Source organism: Nematolebias whitei, chromosome 11 (assembly GCF_014905685.2).
Source record: "Nematolebias whitei isolate Nwh7 chromosome 11, NemWhi1, whole genome shotgun sequence".
Classification (NCBI taxonomy): domain Eukaryota; kingdom Metazoa; phylum Chordata; class Actinopteri; order Cyprinodontiformes; family Rivulidae; genus Nematolebias; species Nematolebias whitei.
The window spans coordinates 49,956,006-49,974,298 of NC_056508.1; the positions used below are offsets into that span (position 1 = coordinate 49,956,006).

Genomic DNA, 18,293 nt, shown 5'->3' on the forward strand with positions numbered 1-18,293 from the left:
GTCAATGTGTACATTTAAGAAAAAGATCAAAGCTGAATTGTTAAAAATGTATATGAAATAGCTTAGTGTGTGTTTTGTATTAGAATTAGAAAAATTAGAACGAGTTATTCATTTTTTCTGTTACTTGAAAATTATTATGATTGAAATAAATGTTTGAAAAAAGGGGCAGATATAATAAGATTTTTTCTTCTTTCTGCTGCCTTTCATTTTAAATCTTTTGTATCTTTTTTATATTGTTATGGAATTGTTTTGTACTTTTTTTAAATGAATAAACTTTATACCATACCATACCAAGACCTTTACAATTCCTGGAGACAAATGTAATAGGACTCATGCCTGACTTAGATGTAATGTTATCCTGCTTTTAATATAATGATGTAACAATAGTGGCTGACATGAAAAACAAAACAAAATGCGGACAGTTTCACACTCATAAACACACACAAAAAAAAACAAAATCCCCCAAAACTCAACCCTGCCATAGTAACAACTAAACGGCATATCCTTCAATCGACAGTGGAAGCTGCTGGATAACAGCAATAGAAAACCACAAGTAACCTAAACTCAGTGGGCCGTGTATACCTCCAAAAGAAAAATAATGAAATAAAAAATAAATATGCACATATGCACATGTATACATATACAAACATATATATATATATATACACACATTCATATACATATAAACACATATATACATATATATACACATGCACAATGCATGCACATATACATGCATACACACATGAATGTTGATGTGCAACAGAACTACTTTGTATTGTTGACAAACATTAACATTGGAAGCTTGACAGAGTCACCTGTTATGTGTCAACGAATTGACAAACTGTTCCACATCAGTTGGTGAGGTATATGTTTTCACTGTGTCATTTAAAGAGACTTGCAGCTTGGCTGGGAAACGCAGGGAACACTTGGCCCCGGCATCCAGGAGCTTTTTCCTCATAATGTTGAATGCCTGACGCTGCTCTGAAACCTCCGACGTGCAGTCTGGGAATATGAGACTCTCTGGCCGTGATATAACAGCAGGGCTTGCTGATGACTCAGCCGCAGGATATTCATCACGTCACGGTCGATGTGCACTCTGGCGATGATGATTCGTGGTCGTTCGTTGGGAAGTGGCTTCGGTCTCAGGGCGCGATGTGCTCTATCGATTTTTTCAGGCTTGGAAAAGTTGTCATGACCAAGCAGCTCCAAAATGAGTTTAGAAACAAACTCTGTAGGATTGCCACCTTCTTCCCCCTCCTTGAAGCCAACAATCCGGATGTTTTGTCTGCGTGAGCGTCCTACCAGGTCATTAATTTTTGCTTTGAGAAGCCCGTTAGCTGCAGCTAGCTCACTACATGTAGCCTCCAATGCCGCAACACGGACATCAGTAGAGGTAAGAGCTTTATCTATATGGTCTAAGCGGTGCTGGGCATCACTGTGTTCTATTTGCAATGTTTTTTTTAATTTTTTATTTGTAATGTTGTTAAACGAGCCTCAATGGAGTCCAAGTGACCTTCCAGCAACTTCTTGAGAGAATCCACGAGAGTGCAAACTTTAGAGAGTTCATCTTTGTGGCTATTAACGGCATCTAAGTGGCTTTAAGAATCTGTTGGACTCCTGGCAGGGACCAATGCAGACATGTTCCTGTTTTTAGTTTTATACATTTGTCTTGGAATCTAGCTGGGTTTTTTTTTTGTTTTGTTTTTTTTGTTTTGTTACCTTTTTCCTTTTAGCCATCCTATTTGTTAAAAAACAAAAAAAACAAAAAAAAAACTAGTATGAGTTTTTATAACTGCTTATTGTAGTTGCTGTTGTCCATTGTTGTCATCTTTCTTTGTTGAAATCAGGTCTCTCTTGTAAATGAGTCCTCGAGGCTCAATGGGATTTACCTGTATAAATAAAGGTTGATTGATCTAAAATAGCCTCGTTGCTAACAGCTGAGATAGACTGGGAATCCGGCTTCTGGGTTTCACCTTTCTTTGGCATTATGAAATCAACCAAAACTGCAATACATATACTGATCTATCAGATATCTACTGGTCTTCCAGTGGAAAAAGAAAAAAGAATAGATCTTAAGTAGTAGTTTGTTAAATTTAGGCAGTGACACGGAGCTCTACACAATTCAGTTCAATTCAGTTTATTTATATAGCGACAAATCACAACAAAGTTGTCTCAGGGCACTTTACAGGAGACATTCACATACATAAAAACCAATTAGTAAAGTTCTCTATCTAAGGAATCCAGCAGACAAGTTGAATCTTGGCTTCATTGCAGTCTCCCATCCTGAGCAAGCAAAATGGCAACAGTGGAAAGGAAAAACTCCCTTTTAAAAGGAAGAAACCTCCAGCAGAACCAGGCTCAGGACAAATGGCCATCTGCTTTGACCGGCTGGTTGAGAGGACAGGAAGGAGAGACAGACGAACATAGAATGGTAGGTCCAGGTATAGGTCCAGGTGTATCTGAAAGACAAAAGAACCCACATGTTATGGATAGAAAAAATAATTGCAAATACAAAACAGGTTGAGCAGAGTAAGTAAAGACAGTAGTAGAGTGAAAGTTGTGGTCAATTTGTCCTCCAGCAGTCTAAGCCTATAGCAGCAAATCTAAGGGACAGCTCAGGAAACCCAAGCTGATCCTAACTAGAGGATTTAGCAAAAAGGAAAGTCTTAAGCCTAGTTTTAAAACTGGATAATGTGTCAGCCTCACGGACAGAGATTGGAAGTTGGTTCCAGAAGAGAGGAGCCTGATAACTGAAAGATTTGCCTCCCATTCTGTTTTTGTAAATTCTAGGAACTACAAGTAAACCTGCAGTCTGAGAACGGAGTGCTCTGTTAGGAAAATATAAGAACAATAAGGACAATAAGGAACAATAAGATCTGTAATATAAGATGGAGCCAGGTTGTTGAGAGCTTTGTAGGTTAGAAGTAAGATTTTGAATTCTATTCTGGACTTGACGTGGAGCCAATGGAGAGAAACTAAAACTGGAGAAATATGATCTCTCCTACTAACTCCGGTTAAGACTCTGGCAGCAGCATTTTGGATCAACTGAAGATGTTTTAAAGAAGTATTTGGACGTCCAGATAATAAACCATTGCAATAGTCCAGTCTAGATGTGACAAATGCATGGACCAGTTTTTCTGCATCATTTTTAGATAAGATGTTTCTAATTTTAGTGATATTACGCAGGTGGAAGAAGGCAGTTCCAGTAACGTTTATAATGTGGGGGATAAAAGACATGTCCTGATCAAAAATAACACCAAGATTTTTAACATTAGAGCTGGAGGACAGATTAATGTCATCTAAGGAGGAAGAAAGACTGAAAAATTCATTCCTAAGGTGCTCAGGTCCAAAAACCAAAACTCAGTTTTGTCTGTGTTCAACAGGAGAAAATTAAGGGTCATATACAAACACGTCTACTCCATTGCTGCACGCGAGCACCCCCCATGAACCAGTTTTTCTCCATCATTTTTATATAAGATGTTTCTAATTTTAGCAATATTACGCAAGTGGACGAAGGTAGTTCTAGTCACATTTTTATTGAGGGGGTTAAAAGATAACTCCTGATCAAAAATAACATTTTTAACATTAGAACTGGAGGCCAGATTAATGCCATCCAAGGATGGTGAAAAACATAAAATGTATTCCCTAGATGCTCAGGTCCAAAATACAAAACCTCAGTCTTGTCAGTATTCAATAGCAGAAAATTAAGGGTCATCCAGGATTTTATGTCTTTAAGAAATGCTTGTAACTTAAGTAACTGAATGGATTCATTGGGTTTTATGGACAAATATAATTGTGTGTCATCAGCATAACAATGCAAATTTATCCTATGTTGTTTAATAATATTTCCTAATGGAAGCATATATAAAGTAGTGTATTGGTCCAAGCACTGAGCCCTGAGGAACTCCATGACTAACTTTTGTGTATGAAAAATATTAATTATTTATATGTACAAACTGCATTCTATCAGCTAAATATGATTTAAACCATTTTAGAGCTGTTTCTGTAATCCCAATATCATATTCAAATCTCTGTAATAGAATATTATGATCACCTGTATCAAATGTAGCACTGAGGTCTAATAGGACCAGTATAGACACAAGTCCATTGTCTGAGGCCATGAGAATATCATTAGTGACTTTTACTAGTGCTGTTTCTGTGCTATGATGAGCTCTAAACCCTGACTGAAACTCTTCAAACAGATTATTTCTTTGTAGATGTTCATGCAATTGACCTGCAACTATTTTCTCTAGAATTTTTGAGCTGAATGTTAGGTTAGATATAGGTCTAAAAGTGGCTAGGATTTCTGAATCAAGGTCAGATTTCTTAAGTAAAGGTTTAATTACAGCAACCTTAAAGCACCGTGGTACGTAATCAATCATTAAAGACAAATTAAGCAAATCCAAAATGTGGACATCAATTAGGGGAAACACCCCTTTAAACAGTCTGGTTGGGATGGGATCTAGCAGGCATGTGGATGGTTTGGATGAGGTTAATATTTTTGACAAATCAGAGAGCTCAAAAGGACAAAAACTGTCCAAACATAAATCAGGCTCTAGTGAAATTTTTAAAGTTGCCTCATTTGACAGGGGACTAGAGATAGTAGAAGGAAGGATGGTTTGAATTTTCTCTCCAATTGAAATAATTTTATTTATAAAGAATCTCATGAAGTCATCATTACTTATAGTTGTAGAGATAAATGGTTCAACAGAAATGGGACTTTTAATTAGTCTAGCAATAGTACTAAACATAAACCTAGGGCTATTTTTATTCTCCTCTATTAAAGATGAATAATATAAAGTTCTAGCTTTATGGAGAGCTTTTTTATATGTTAGCAGACTATCTTTCCAAGTTAAATAAAATTCTTCAACATTAGTAGAGAGCCATTTTCTCTCCTGGTTTCTAGATGTCTGCTTCAAAGTACGTAACAGAATTGAACCAAGGAGCCAGTTTCCTCTGATTGATTACTTTCTTTTTCAGTGGAGCAATTTCATCAAGTGAAGTTTGCATTGAAGTTGTAAGATGATCAACTAGATGATCTAAGTCACTGTTCTCTGATGCATTACTCTGTAAGACAGAGGAAAACATTGATGGAAGAGATTGTTTAAATTTGGTTACAGCATTTTTGATAAGCACCTGCTGAGATGAAATTTACTCTCATTGACAGTGTAGTCATTTAATGTAAACTCAAAGGTTATTAAAAAATGGTCAGACAGAATAGGATTTTGAAGAACTATTACCAAGTCCTTAATGTGTCATTCTTGACAGCACTCTCTCTTTCCACCCTCACATCAATAGTATTACCCAGTCTGCATATTTCCACCTTTGAAATATCAACCGTCTCCGTCCATCCCTCTCTCCACACTCTGCTTCCATCCTGGTTCACAGTCTGGTCATTTCTCGAATCGATTACTGTAACTCTCTCCTCTTTGGTCTGCCTCACAAATTAATCCGTAAGCTTCAAATGGTTCAATATGTCGGCAGGTTGGTTTGACTCGTCCCAGTAAGTAAGTGACAAACAGGGATGGCAGTAACTTAGCTCTTTGAAGTAACACGTGTGAAACAATCAGCTTCGCGTTGCTTTGGATAGCAGTAAAGTAACGCACCCATCGGCTGTTGTCCCATTCTCCGGTGTGACAATAACACATCCATGCGAATAGCAGTAGATAATATTGTACTTGTCCCCCTTTGTAGTATGTTGGACAGTGTGGCATAGTAGGTGAGCTATTTGTTGTGGTGAAAGGTGTCCATAGCATTGTACTCACTTCTGGCAAAGTAGAGGCTGCTGTTAGGTTTCTGGAGTTAGGCATCATGGTATCCAAGTCTTGGGTCTTGCTCGCTGCTGCTCCGGGGTGGATGTGAGTCCACTTCCTTACCCTTCTCATTTTATGCTGGGCCAACGCCCGGTTCAGGTGGGAGTGGCTTGTAGTTCCTCCCCCATGGGTGGCACATAGCTCTAAGGCATTCTTGTAGGAGCACACGTCCTAATAAGGCTACGGCCATTACTCCAACCAGGCTTACCAAATAAGGCCAGATTTAAAGGAATAGATCGACCATCCATCCTTCAATTGTCTTTCCTCCTTCTTTGATCACTTCCCCAACCTCATGGACTACCTCCTGCACCTTGCGGCCCACAGTGTAACTCACAGTTTCATACCATGCACAACTATGCTCATTCTCTCCTTTGCCACATTTTTTCCAGGTTTCTTCTGGATATAGACAAGTGAGATTAGAATAAATCTTGTTTGGGCCTACCCATTCGTAGCCCCACACTTCATCACCAAGGCACAGGTGGCATCTTACGGCATGTCCTTCAGCTAGGGCGATCATGGAGTCTGAGACGAAGGGGATGATCACTCCTTGGAGACTTTTCTTAATTTTTAACTTGTGTCCTAAAATGACTTGTGTGCAAGTAGTGTCATCTGGTATGGACCATTTCCATAGGTTGCAATACTTTTTTCACATGACTTCAGCTGCATGGGTGGAGTATTCTGTACCATAGTAACTCTGACAATAGCTCTCCCATCCAGGAATCTCGTTACAGGGTCTTCAGGCCAGGCTTATTGTGTATTCTGTGACTTTATCACAACTCATGTGCCATGGTCTCGGACTCACGTACCTGTCTGGGAGGTACAAGGCACTAGACCAAATGTCCTGTTCTTTGGAGTACACAGTTGCTAAAAATTGGTATCTGATCCAGTAATTAGACGAGCGGTATAAACAGGGTGCAACCCACTCTGTTATCTCTTCTTCCTGAAAACCCCACCAAGTGCATTACTTATCTCTATTATGGTACTTATGCCAGGCCTGCAGTAGGACTTTGATAGTCCCGGCTACTATTAATTCAGTGCAATCATAATGCCAAGTTGACATGACTGCTACTTCTGTTTCCCACAGCTGGCATCTAGATGATGCACCACTACTCTCCCACACTGAGTTGTTAAGGCTATTTAAAATATGTTCAGCCACACATCTATCTATTTTGTCAATCTCTTTTTGGGGCATTAAGGAGCTTGCTCAGTTTTGGTAGCCTCAGCACGTACATATCAGAAAAATAGGGTCCCTGAAGGCCCAGGTATGTCCTAGCGTGCCCCTCCGCAAAGTCACCTTCAAAGTGGGGCAGGTTCGGGACCACCCAGACCCAAGGTAAGGTCATATTCAGCCAATCTTCATGCCAGGCATTAACAGGGTGGAATATAGCTGCCCAGCTCCAGTAATAGTACCGTTGATTCATGACAGGAGTTATTGGCAGATAATTCTGAGATTTGCACTCACCATACAAGTTCCAGTAGCAGATGGGAAGTTCTTTCAACTTGTGTGCCTGACAGTGTTCGCTCACGGCCTTTACCACCTCCTTGGTGTGATTGGACAGTTCATTTGGTACTTTCCGAGGTCGAGTGTGGGGTCGTATTAGCGTGACATTAGGTCTAAACACCTTTTTGTGCCTCACTGTGTGAATGGTTCTCAGACTGGTTGAATTTCGAAATGGCCTGGTAATGTTTCTAGGTGGGATTTTATCGCACTCTAAGTGAATGTTACTCCAAAACTCCAAACGAGGGATTATTGTTTGGCAGCTGTCATCTTTCGGTGGGGCAGGATAAATCACCTCAGCTTCCCAGTAGCCCTGATGACCCAGCCCCATCAGAGGTCGACAGCCCCAATCACAGTGCCACTCTGGTTATTCTCTGTCTGGATGGATCCAGTTGCACCTTGTCTGTCTCCTAACATGCTGCTTTAAGAACACCATCCAGGTCACCACTCCATCTGGCAGCAACAACAGGTTGGATATGGTCCGATCATGTCCGGTCAAATTTTTGGCCTCAATGGCTATCAGCCACTCAGGTGTTTCGTCCAGTTTCTGCACCCAAGCGTCGTAGCCTGCCTTTCGTACTCAATTCCATATCACTGTCTGGTTCAGAAGAGTGTCGTTGTGATTCCATGGTATGAAGACATTTCTTGATGTGATGTCCCAGCAGGTCATGATGGTGTACTTGGATTTTCCATGGGAAACCTTTACGTGTGTCAGGCTCCATGGTCTGATTCCTGCCTGGTATAATATAACCAAAAACATTACAAAGCATATGAACACTACAAGTCCCCGCAGCAGGGTTTGTAGACAAGCCGCTTTATCCAAAATCGTAATCCTTGTGCATTCCTTAGGTCGGTCAGGGGTCACTAGATCATCAGTCTCATCTGAATCATTGCTATCTGGGTCCGTGCTTTTAAGTGGTTTTATGTTTCAGTGATTTCTTGGAGGTCTTAGTGTCAGGTTTCTGTTCAGAGTGCCCGCGGGTTCTGGTTACTCTTCCTTTAAGAAGTTCTAAGTAGAGCGGTGAGGGGTGTGGCAACCCAGGCTGCAACCCCCTCCACACCCGTTTCCACTGAGTTACCGCCCACTTCTCAGGTTCAGACTGGGGGCCATACAGCAGTTGCGACCACTTACGATATAGTACCCTGTTTAACATCTCTTGATGTGTGATATCCCATAACTGGTCACGTACTGCATCCTGACTAGGGCCAAATTCTGCTAATGTTTTTACTTGAGTTATTAAGGGTTTGTCTTTATACAACAGTTGTACTCTGTAGCCCATGCGAGCCCGTGAGTTTGCCCAATGGTGCCATGGTGTTATCACTCGATCTTTCACCACTCGTAGGGGAAGGTGTTAATTTTCTATTATATACCGCTCCGGTGTACTTACTTTCTTATGGATGGATTTTACCATAAGTGGGCTTGTGGTCCAGATCACCATTTCTCCCACTGAGATTTCGCAGAACTGACTCTGATACGATTCACGGTAGTTTGGTCCCCATTTGACCTTGATCCTTTTTCCGGCCATCATTATGTAGACAACATTAAATATCCATGGGGAGGTTGGTGGACAGGGATATATTATAGTTCCATAAGAGGGGAGCTTCACCGGGCGTAGGCATTGTTCCTTCTGGGATTCCTCTAAGCGAGGTTTTCTATAATAGTCCATGTTTGTGTAAAAATAGTTTTTAGTGCAGTTCTTCCACATAGAAAAATCATGTTTTGGTTCGTCCAGCAGCACTGGCTCTCCGAATCGGAGCAGTGCTGTGATGATTGGGCCAACCCCATTTCGTTGGAGCAATACACTCACAATTGTCATCTATTTTTTTCGATTCCACTATGTCTTCTTTCTGGATATCCCATTTGTGGGTTGATACTGTTTTCTGTTTAATTAATTTGTTTTTCAGATCTCGTTAGTTTGCTTTTTCCTTGTTACTCCCCTAACAGGAGTGCCATCCCGGCGGGGCAATAGGGATGCCATGAAGGTACAGAGGGGTACAGAAGTCCACGTGTTGAGGAGGTACTGGGCTCTTGATCCTTTTCTGGGAAGTGGCTTTGCTCTCTGGTCACCTGTCCTTTAAAAAGTTTCATACAGAAAGGTGAGGGGTGTGACAGGCTTTGATACATTCCTCTCCACACCCACTTCCACTAGAGCACACTCCAATACTCAGGTTCAAGCTGAGGACCCTGTAGCATTTCGTACTGGCAAAATGCGTAGGGATCGCCCGTGGAGCTTTGTTGCTCCTGGTGTTCCATGGTGGTCCGGAAATCCACTTAGAATATCTTCTCTGTATATTGGTGATATGCTTGGCCTTGTTTTTTCAACACAGCTACTTGGATCACCAATGGGTGCCCTCTATATGACACTTTCACTCTATGACCCATTCTGATAGGTGGAGCGTGGCTGTCGCCGTATGGAGTTACAACCCTATCATGCAACATTTGTAACGGGAGGCTTGAGTTTTTAATGACAACCCAGTTTGGGTTACATTCTCTTGTGTAGGTCTCCCTCTGCATGGCTGGGCTGGTTGTCCAAATCGCCATTTCACCTACGGAAATTTCACAGAACGGTGCCTAGTAGATCCCCAGGTAATTGGGGCCCCACTTGAGCTTCATTCTTTTCCCAGCTACCTCGCAGTGGACAATATTAAAAATCCATGGTGTTCCCATCAGGCAGGGATTCCGTGGTTCCCCCAGATAGTCGAGTAGGGAGTTTATTGGATGGCCATATTCGTAATATGCCTCTGTAAGATCCCTTGGTCAATCGTAGTTCACTAGCAAATTGTAAGAACTTTCTGTACAGTGCTTGAGCATCGAATAGTCCTTTATGGGCCGATCTAATTCTATCAATTTTCTTCCCACGACCAGGGCAGGCCTGTATGGTCTAGCCCTATGCCGTTGAATCATCAGGTTCCATATGTCTGAGTGGATTAGTCCCTGTGTATTTCGGTGACTATCCCCCTGGGGAACTTGAATCCTTCCCCACTTTACCTTCGTCCCGATCCAATCAACTAGCTTTACATTGTCTCTTCACCCCCCAAAGCCAATAAGGGCATCGTATAATTTGATCCACCGTTTTAGTACTGCTTTTCCGGTTCCTTTTTCTGTGAGATTCATTGATTGTTCTAGCGCCCCGTTGTTTTGGTATTATTTTTCCGCTTTCTTGTCTTTCTGCATCCATTTCTTCTGAAACGTCTTGAAGCCCAGGCATTCAGTACACTTTGTCTTTTCTCTGATTTACTTGTTTGGGATGTTTCTTTCTCGTCTCTACTTTCCTCGATTGTGCTGAGTGTTGCTCCAACTGAGTATACTCCCCTATATGGTATGGTACCACAATCATCTGCACAGAAACTCTAACTCTGTGGGTGGAGTCAGACAGTATGGGAGTGTCTACACACTGGGCAGCAGTTCCAGGAATCTGCAGTGCCCTGTGTCGCTCCCAGGCCTCCGATGTCACTAAGTATTCAGCTGATTTCTGCTTTGCCCTTGCCCCTTGCACAGCCTATGTGTCTAAGCTAGTTGTATAATAATACAGATTTAAGTATCTAGTTCCTCCTTCACGAGGAACGTCAGGTAGGTCTACCAATGGAAGATCTTGGTTTAATATTACCTCAGCTATAAGTTGGGCCCATGTCACCAGCTCCCAGGGACCTTCCCACCCACCTCTCTGGGCTTTGTCTTTTACCTCATCAGGCAGCTGTCGGTCTTCAGCGTTGTTTGTTTCCCTCGGGTCTCGAAACACTCTGAAAACTAGTGGGTACTGATTAGTGCCAAGGGGCGTATCTCTTGCTTTCCCCATAGAGGGGCTGTAAGGCCAAGACTGCTGCACTGACTGTTCTAACAAGTCTCGAGGGTTCCAGCGCATTTTGCCTCTCACGGTTTTCATCCCTTCACCTACTCCACCTAACCTAGGGTACAGAGGCGGTGCAGTTGGTTTACCATTTGGTTCCACATTATACCCTAGTACTACAGGGATCTTTTAGGGGCTTCAAACTTCTCATCTAGTTGAGTTTTGAAGGATTTTAGTGGATCATAATACCTTCTTATTTGCCAACCCTCAGCTCTTTCTGAGTAGAGTAGCCATCCATCTTGCATTTGGATTGAGCAGTCTTCACATTATTTGACGGCGGTCCCATCCCATTCACAAGTACATTCTTTTGGGCGTGGTCCATATAATTCCCACTGTGGGATGGTTATCCGTGGTAGAGTAGCAATTCTATATTCACCGCAGATGAAAGTGTCCATCACCTTCACGGGCTTTACTTCCATATCTTGGACATCCAGCTTGTCAGTTGTAGTTTTGAGAGGCTTCTTCCTCCCTGGGCCTTCCCAGCGAAGTGGAAGGCTGCTGGGCTTCAAGTAAATTACACAGTTGTTCTACAATTCGCTCTACTTGATGGCTTCATTTTCTGTTGACAGGTATCCTTTTTTAGTATATTCCATTGTCTTCAGTGCTCTACCTGCCCAAAACCCTGAAGTCGTTCTTCATAATACAACTCCCCCATATACAGTGGCCATTCTGATGTAGGGGAGCATGGTGCTTGGTTCATTGGCCATACTCTGGTTTCTGGTTTCAACTCAGCTAGGAATTGGTTTCAGTTGCTCTACTCCTTGGATCCCTTTCTGTTCTAGCTCAACTGTTCTTATCTAATATCTTCTTTACTCTGTCTGTGGTGCTGTATTTAGGCTTTACTGCTGTAGTTATTGTGTGATCCTGTGCCTTAATCCACACCTTCTGTCCCACCTTGAATGAGATGTCAAGTTCTGGCTGTTCCTCCTTATCCTTAGAGTCCTGCCCACTCTCCTGGGTGGTGAACTGTTGTTGGTTGAGTTCCTCTGCAGGGGAGGGCCTATTAGCTTGATGCCTGTCATTCAACACTTGCCCTATCTCCACAGTCTTGGTACTCCATTCTTTGGTGTGAACATTTTTAGCTATCTAATTTTTGACCAGACCTATTGTTCTTTCGGCAACTCCGTTGGCTTGTGGTGTGTAGGGTGGTGAGTAAACACGCATCACCCCAAATGTCCGGCACCAGTGGTCAACTTGTGCATTGCGGAAATATGTTCCTTTATCAGTTCTTAGTTCTTTTGGCACACCTAACGACCCACAAACTTGCTCCAGCATGCTGACCACGCTGTTCCCGTTAGCCTTCCTTGCTGGTTTCACTATTACGTACCCTGACATAGAATCCACTAGCACTAGAAGGTATTTTCTCCCTTCTTTCCAGTGACTTCCATGGGTCCGGCAATGTCCATGCACACAGAACCCCATGGTGTGGTACTCTTAATAGTCTGCCCATCCATTCGGTGTCCACGCCGTGACCATATACTTCACAGTCCTGTAGCACCTTACGGACTTGTTTCAAGGGAATCCAGAGCTCCTGCTTCTCTAATTCCTTACGTGTAGGCAATACTCCTGCATGTCCTAGGGTGTCATGCACACTCTGTACCACCTGAACCACGTACTCTTCTGGGACCCTCCTACCCTGGGAGGTACTGTCCCACTTCTCGATCCCGACAAAAACGATCTTTCTTTGTTGAACATATCAATCCACTTCATCATTTCCCTGCCAGTGCTTTCCTTCTCTGGTGTAGGATTTTTGGTGCTCTATCTCTAACTGTAGGTTTAGCCTTAGCTCAGCTATTTTCTTCCACAAGTCATGATGAGCCACCACTTTCCCCTTTGCACTCTCAAATCCATTCTCTTCCCAAATGGATAAATCCTCTTTCAGGGCTTGTGTGCAATAATAGCTGTCTGTTACGATTCTTGCCATCTTTATTTTTCTGTTTGTCAGTTCAAGCAGTCCTTCCAGTACCGCTGTTACTTCCCTGGTTTGGGCGCTTCCTGGAACTCTCCCTCTTCTACGGCAGCACTTGTTTCCATGTTGTTTCAGGATGAATCCCCAATGCATCACCTGATCAAATCCCTTTTTTGATCCATATATGCAGAGGGTCCATTCATTTGGTTTTGGTTCCATAGGTGTGGCTTTCGTCACCTTTTTGTCAGCCGGTTGTGCAGGTCCTATCTCTAAATTGGGATCCAGAAGGATGTCTTCCCATCTTCCCCACCGTGTGTTCATGGCTTTAGCACTTTCCAATGTTCCCTTTCTGAGATATTCTTATTCAGAATAATATTTTTGCATAGATGAGAAAAGGGAAGAAAACATGAGGAGAAAAGGTATAAAAAAGTTCTCTCACAACATGTCCTAAACAGGGCATGGTTTGAGGCATAAAAAAACCCTACCACAGCAAAGCAACATAGACATAATACATATAGGCCAGTGAAGGCATTTAATTTTAAGGGAATGTCATAGCATGGTCCAGAGCCCCCCTCAGCCATTGTCCAGATAAGGGTTGTTTGTTATCATCAGCTTGGTTGAGGTTCCGTCACATGTCCACGACCTTGGGGAAGGGAGGGGTGAGAAGACAGACAAAGCATCTTTGTTTTTCCTAAACATGACAGGAGGTATCGTGATAAGTCCGCCGTCAAGGCCACAGTTTGGGTCAAAGAGAACTCGTAAATTGCAGTTTCTACCTTTTAAAGTCTCGCTGGTACATTTCTCTGATGGTGACTCCAAACAGCCAAATTGATTCCTTATGATAAAAGTTGAGCTTACAGCTTCTTCAAGATTATTCCCACCATTCATGGGTGCTGCCAGAAAGTTCACAGTCCTGATAACAGCCTGCTCCATCTCTCTGACGCAGCGCCACATAATTTAGTCTGAGCGCTGCCACGTTTTGAAACATCCACACAAATTTGTAGACAATCCAGATGTCACAACCCAAACAGCAGAATCTAGTTGTCATCATGAATTCAATTGTTTCCATCAAGGTAAGAAGGTCCTCCTTACCCTGACTTCCTATCGGGAGAAGTTGATCCATAATGTTGAGAAACTAGCTGATCAAATTCCTTAGAATTAGGAAGGTATGCAGGAAAAAAAGAGGTTCATTAAAGCGTTCACAAGATGAAAGAGAGCAAAGCAGTGAAGTGGGGGGACGGAACAGAAGAGGGCACATCTAATGTTGGTAGTCCGTTTATGTATTATTGATATTTCTCAAACCCATTTACTAATTCTAGACACTCCTTTTTTATTTGAGCATATTTACATTCTGCTGTTGTCACTGATCTAGATACATAAGCAACTGACCTCCGGTCATCACCTTCATTTTGTAGTAACACTAAGACCAGGTTGCCTTGGAAAACCCTATCAGGGACAATTGCCTCCATCAGCAACACTCAGGATCATTCAGGAACACAAGCTTCTCCACCACGATAAAGTTTCAATTCATGGAGGAGCTGGTTGCTTCCTCTGTTACTAAGTAATCATCAGTCATAAAAGTTGCTTCTTCTGTTGCTAGGTAACATGTACGGTGTATGCAGTGAAGAGTCGAGGTGTTCCAGAGACTTTTAATGAAGCTAAACCAATTGGCTTCACCATGTACACAACCTGCATTGTCTGGCTCGCCTTTGTACCCATCTTCTTTGGTACTGCTCAGTCCACCGAGAAGGTAAGAACCAGGCAGAAAAATGTAAATCCAGACAAGACTAGGTGGATAATGACAGATTCATGTTTGAGCTCCAGAATGTAGTCTTTGTCTGATTCAGGTGAAAACCTGGTGAGCATCAGTGAATACATCAATTCAATTCATTTTATTTATATAGCGCCAAGTCAGAACAGAAGTCATTTCAGGGCACTGTACAAAAGCATTCATATATATAAAAGTAAGTTAATAACATGAATTAAAAGTCTAAAAATGTTAAGTCTGGTCCTCTGGACATTCAACAAAATGAAACAAAACAAAACAGAACAAAACATGACTCCAACCAGCCATTAGGTGAAAATGAGGAACCCAGACCCAGACCAGTGTTCATTCCATATGTTGCGGGAGTATCAGAGAATCTAAGACATTTATTTTCTAATGTCCCAGTGGCTTTTAAACCCCAAAATACATTATGGCAAAGACTAGTTCATCCCAAAGATCCAGTCCCTTGGCACAAACAGAGTAATATTGTGTATTCTGTTCAGTGTCAGGAGGGTTATGATCAGTCTTACATGGGGGAAACTAAACAGCCATTGGCCAAAAGGATGGCCCAGCACAGAAGATCAACATCATCAGGCCAGGACTCTGTGGTCTACACTCATCTCCAGGCTAGCGGTCACTCTTTCAAGGATGAAGATGTTCACATCCTGAATAGAGAAGAACGATGGTTTGAGAGAGGAGTAAAGGAGGCCATCTTTGTGAAAATAAACCGTCCATCATTAAACAGAGGTGGAGGCCTCCGTGTTCAGCTATCTCCCTCTTACAATGCTGTTATTGCTAGTATCACTCAGCCCTCTGTGAATAGCAAACAGCCATCAGGGTGCTAACAATCCATTGTTAGGCTGATGGCCCTTCTTGATCATGTGAGCAGCTGGTTTTGGCTGTCAGCAGCACACTGGTTGATCCACTATGAGAAGGTGCTATTTATAAGACTGAGCTGAACACAGCTCCTCAGACTGAAGAAGTCTTTCGGATGAAAGATGAAATGTTTCTACTTTTTCCAAAAAAAGTTCAATCTGGTCCTCTGGACATTCAAAAAAACAAAAAAAAAAAAACAAAGCAAAAAATATAGAAACATTTCGTCTCTCATCCGAGAGACTTCCTCAGTCTGAGGTGCTGTATTCAGCTCAGTCTCTAAAATAGCACCTTCTCAGAGTGGATCAAGGAAGTCTCTCGGATGAGAGACGAACCGTTCCTATATTTTTTGCTTTTTGTTTTTTGTTTTTTTGAATGTCCAGAGGACCAGATTGAACTTTTTTGGATTTTTCTACCTGGATTATTGAGCATGCATCAGGATGTTCCTACTTTTTGTTTGTTTGTTTTGTTTTTTAAATGGCCAGAGGACCAGACTTAACTTTTTTAGATTTTTCTACCTGGATTATTGAGCATGCATCAGGTTATGAATTAAGAGTATTATTAAGAGTCAGTGCCTTTGACATTATCTTAAACAGACCATAGTTAATCAGAACTGAAGCAGACCTCTGTAGACAAACAACAGTTTCAAAGAAGAACATTAGGGTAGGATTTTGCTACATTTGGTAGTTTTAAAACATCAGCATCTTTATGATAGCAGCATTTCTTGTGTGTTGTTGCAGATAAACACATGAAGTGTCCAAAATATGCAACTGCAGATCTGATGACACAACTACAAAGTCTATCTTTGATCAGTGGCCTATGGTGTCCCTGTGCCATGTGCACTTATAGAAACATTGTAGTGTGCCTAAGTTTGAATATGATGTTTGTTATGGACTAACCATGAATTGCACTGACATCCAACAGAACACCAATCTGGGTAAAATCAGAGATGTGATTCCTCTCAATCATGCACCTCCTGGTCACACTGTCACTACTTACATAGACAATGAAGTCCCCAGGACAGGAGGAGAAAGAGTCCTCAGCTAGAGCACCTTCCAGCACACCTGCTATGTACTCTCAGGCTGGGTTTGCCAAACTGATGTTTGATGCATAGGCACAAACAACAGTCAGAGACCACTCCTTCAACCCCTCCTTAAGAAAACTGTAATGCACAGGCACTAAGCTAAAGGACAATAAATAGGCCCACACCAGCCTAGCGCCTCTAACCTTGGGCATCTCCAGAGTAGAATTGGTTCCAGTGCCCACTTCTTGCATTGAGGTGAGTCTGACTATATCTAGTTGGTACCTCATAACCCCACGCACAAGCTCAGACTCCTTCCTCACCAGAGAGGTGACATTTCATGCCCCAAGAGCCAACTTCAGTAAGCCAGGGTCAGAGCGCCAGAGTAAGCTTCAACTACTGCCCATTGTACCAGTCACCCTTTTTATTTCACGAAAAGGGTTCAATTCAGTTTATTTATATAGCGCCATATCACAAAAAAGTTGTCTCAGGGCACTTTACAGGAACATTCACATACATAGAAAAGCCAATTAGTAAAGTTCTCTATCTAAGGATCTAAGTTTTTAACACTATAGGGACCTGCCCAAATGTTTCCAAATTAAAATCTTTTCACCTACCTGCTCCATGTTGTGGTTGTTCTGCATCTGTTCAGTTGAGGAGAAAATGATTCCCTTTTGTGACTTTTTCTATCTCCACAGATGTTCATCCAGACAGCCACTCTGACTGTGTCCATGTCTCTGAGTGCCTCTGTCTCACTCGGGATGCTCTACATCCCCAAAGTTTACATCATCATCATCCACCCAGAGCAGAATGTCCAGAAAAGGAAGAGAAGCTTCAAGGTCTAAACACAACTTGCTGTTGCTGATTGGCTACTTATGTTTGTTTCAAATTAGTAATGTTGTTGTTTGTTTCATATTTTTATTTTAGACTTTTTTTGTTTGTTTCAGACTGTTGTTGTTTGTTTCAGATTTTTGCTTTAGAATTTTGTTGTTGTAGTTGTTCTTGTTTGTTTCAAACTATTTTCGTTGTTTGTTTCAACTGTTGTTGCTGTTTTGTTTGATTTGGATTGTAGCTGTTTGATTCAGACTGTTTGTTTCAGCCTGTTGTTTTTGTCTTGTTAGAGGAAAATGTCTCTCACTGACTTTGTTTACCCAAAAAGAACCACACTAAACGGCTGATATTTAACCAGGATTTTACTTGCAAGGACACATTCAAGACAGATTACATACACGGATGCATAAAGCTTGGAACATGTCACAGAATGAGCATTGTATGGTATGGTATAAAGTTTATTCATTTTAAAACAGTACAAAACAATTCCATAACAATATAAAAAAAGATACAAAAGATTTAAAATGAAAGGCAGCAGAAAGAAGAAAAAATCTTATTATAACTGCCCCTTTTTTCAAACAATTATTTCAATCATAATAATTTTCAAGTAACAGAACAAAATGAATAACTTTCTAATGTTTCTAATTCTAATACAAAACACACACTAAGCTACTTCATATATACTTTTTTAACAATTCAGCTTTGATCTTTTTCTTAAATGTACACATTGAC

The 18,293-nt window shown here is 41.6% G+C and overlaps 1 protein-coding gene across 1 annotated transcript in view; it reads left to right on the forward strand.

Annotated features, from left to right (window-relative positions):
- Nucleotides 1-17,575, forward strand: part of grm6a (glutamate receptor, metabotropic 6a) — a 145,197-nt gene extending 127,622 nt beyond the window's left edge. Inside the window, exons 11-12 of the mRNA XM_037684615.1 lie at nt 14,672-14,821; nt 17,429-17,575. Of these exons, the coding sequence (XP_037540543.1) occupies nt 14,672-14,821; nt 17,429-17,575 (297 nt within the window). The remainder of the gene's footprint in view (nt 1-14,671; nt 14,822-17,428) is intronic.
- The last annotated feature ends 718 nt before the right edge of the window (nt 17,576-18,293 follow it).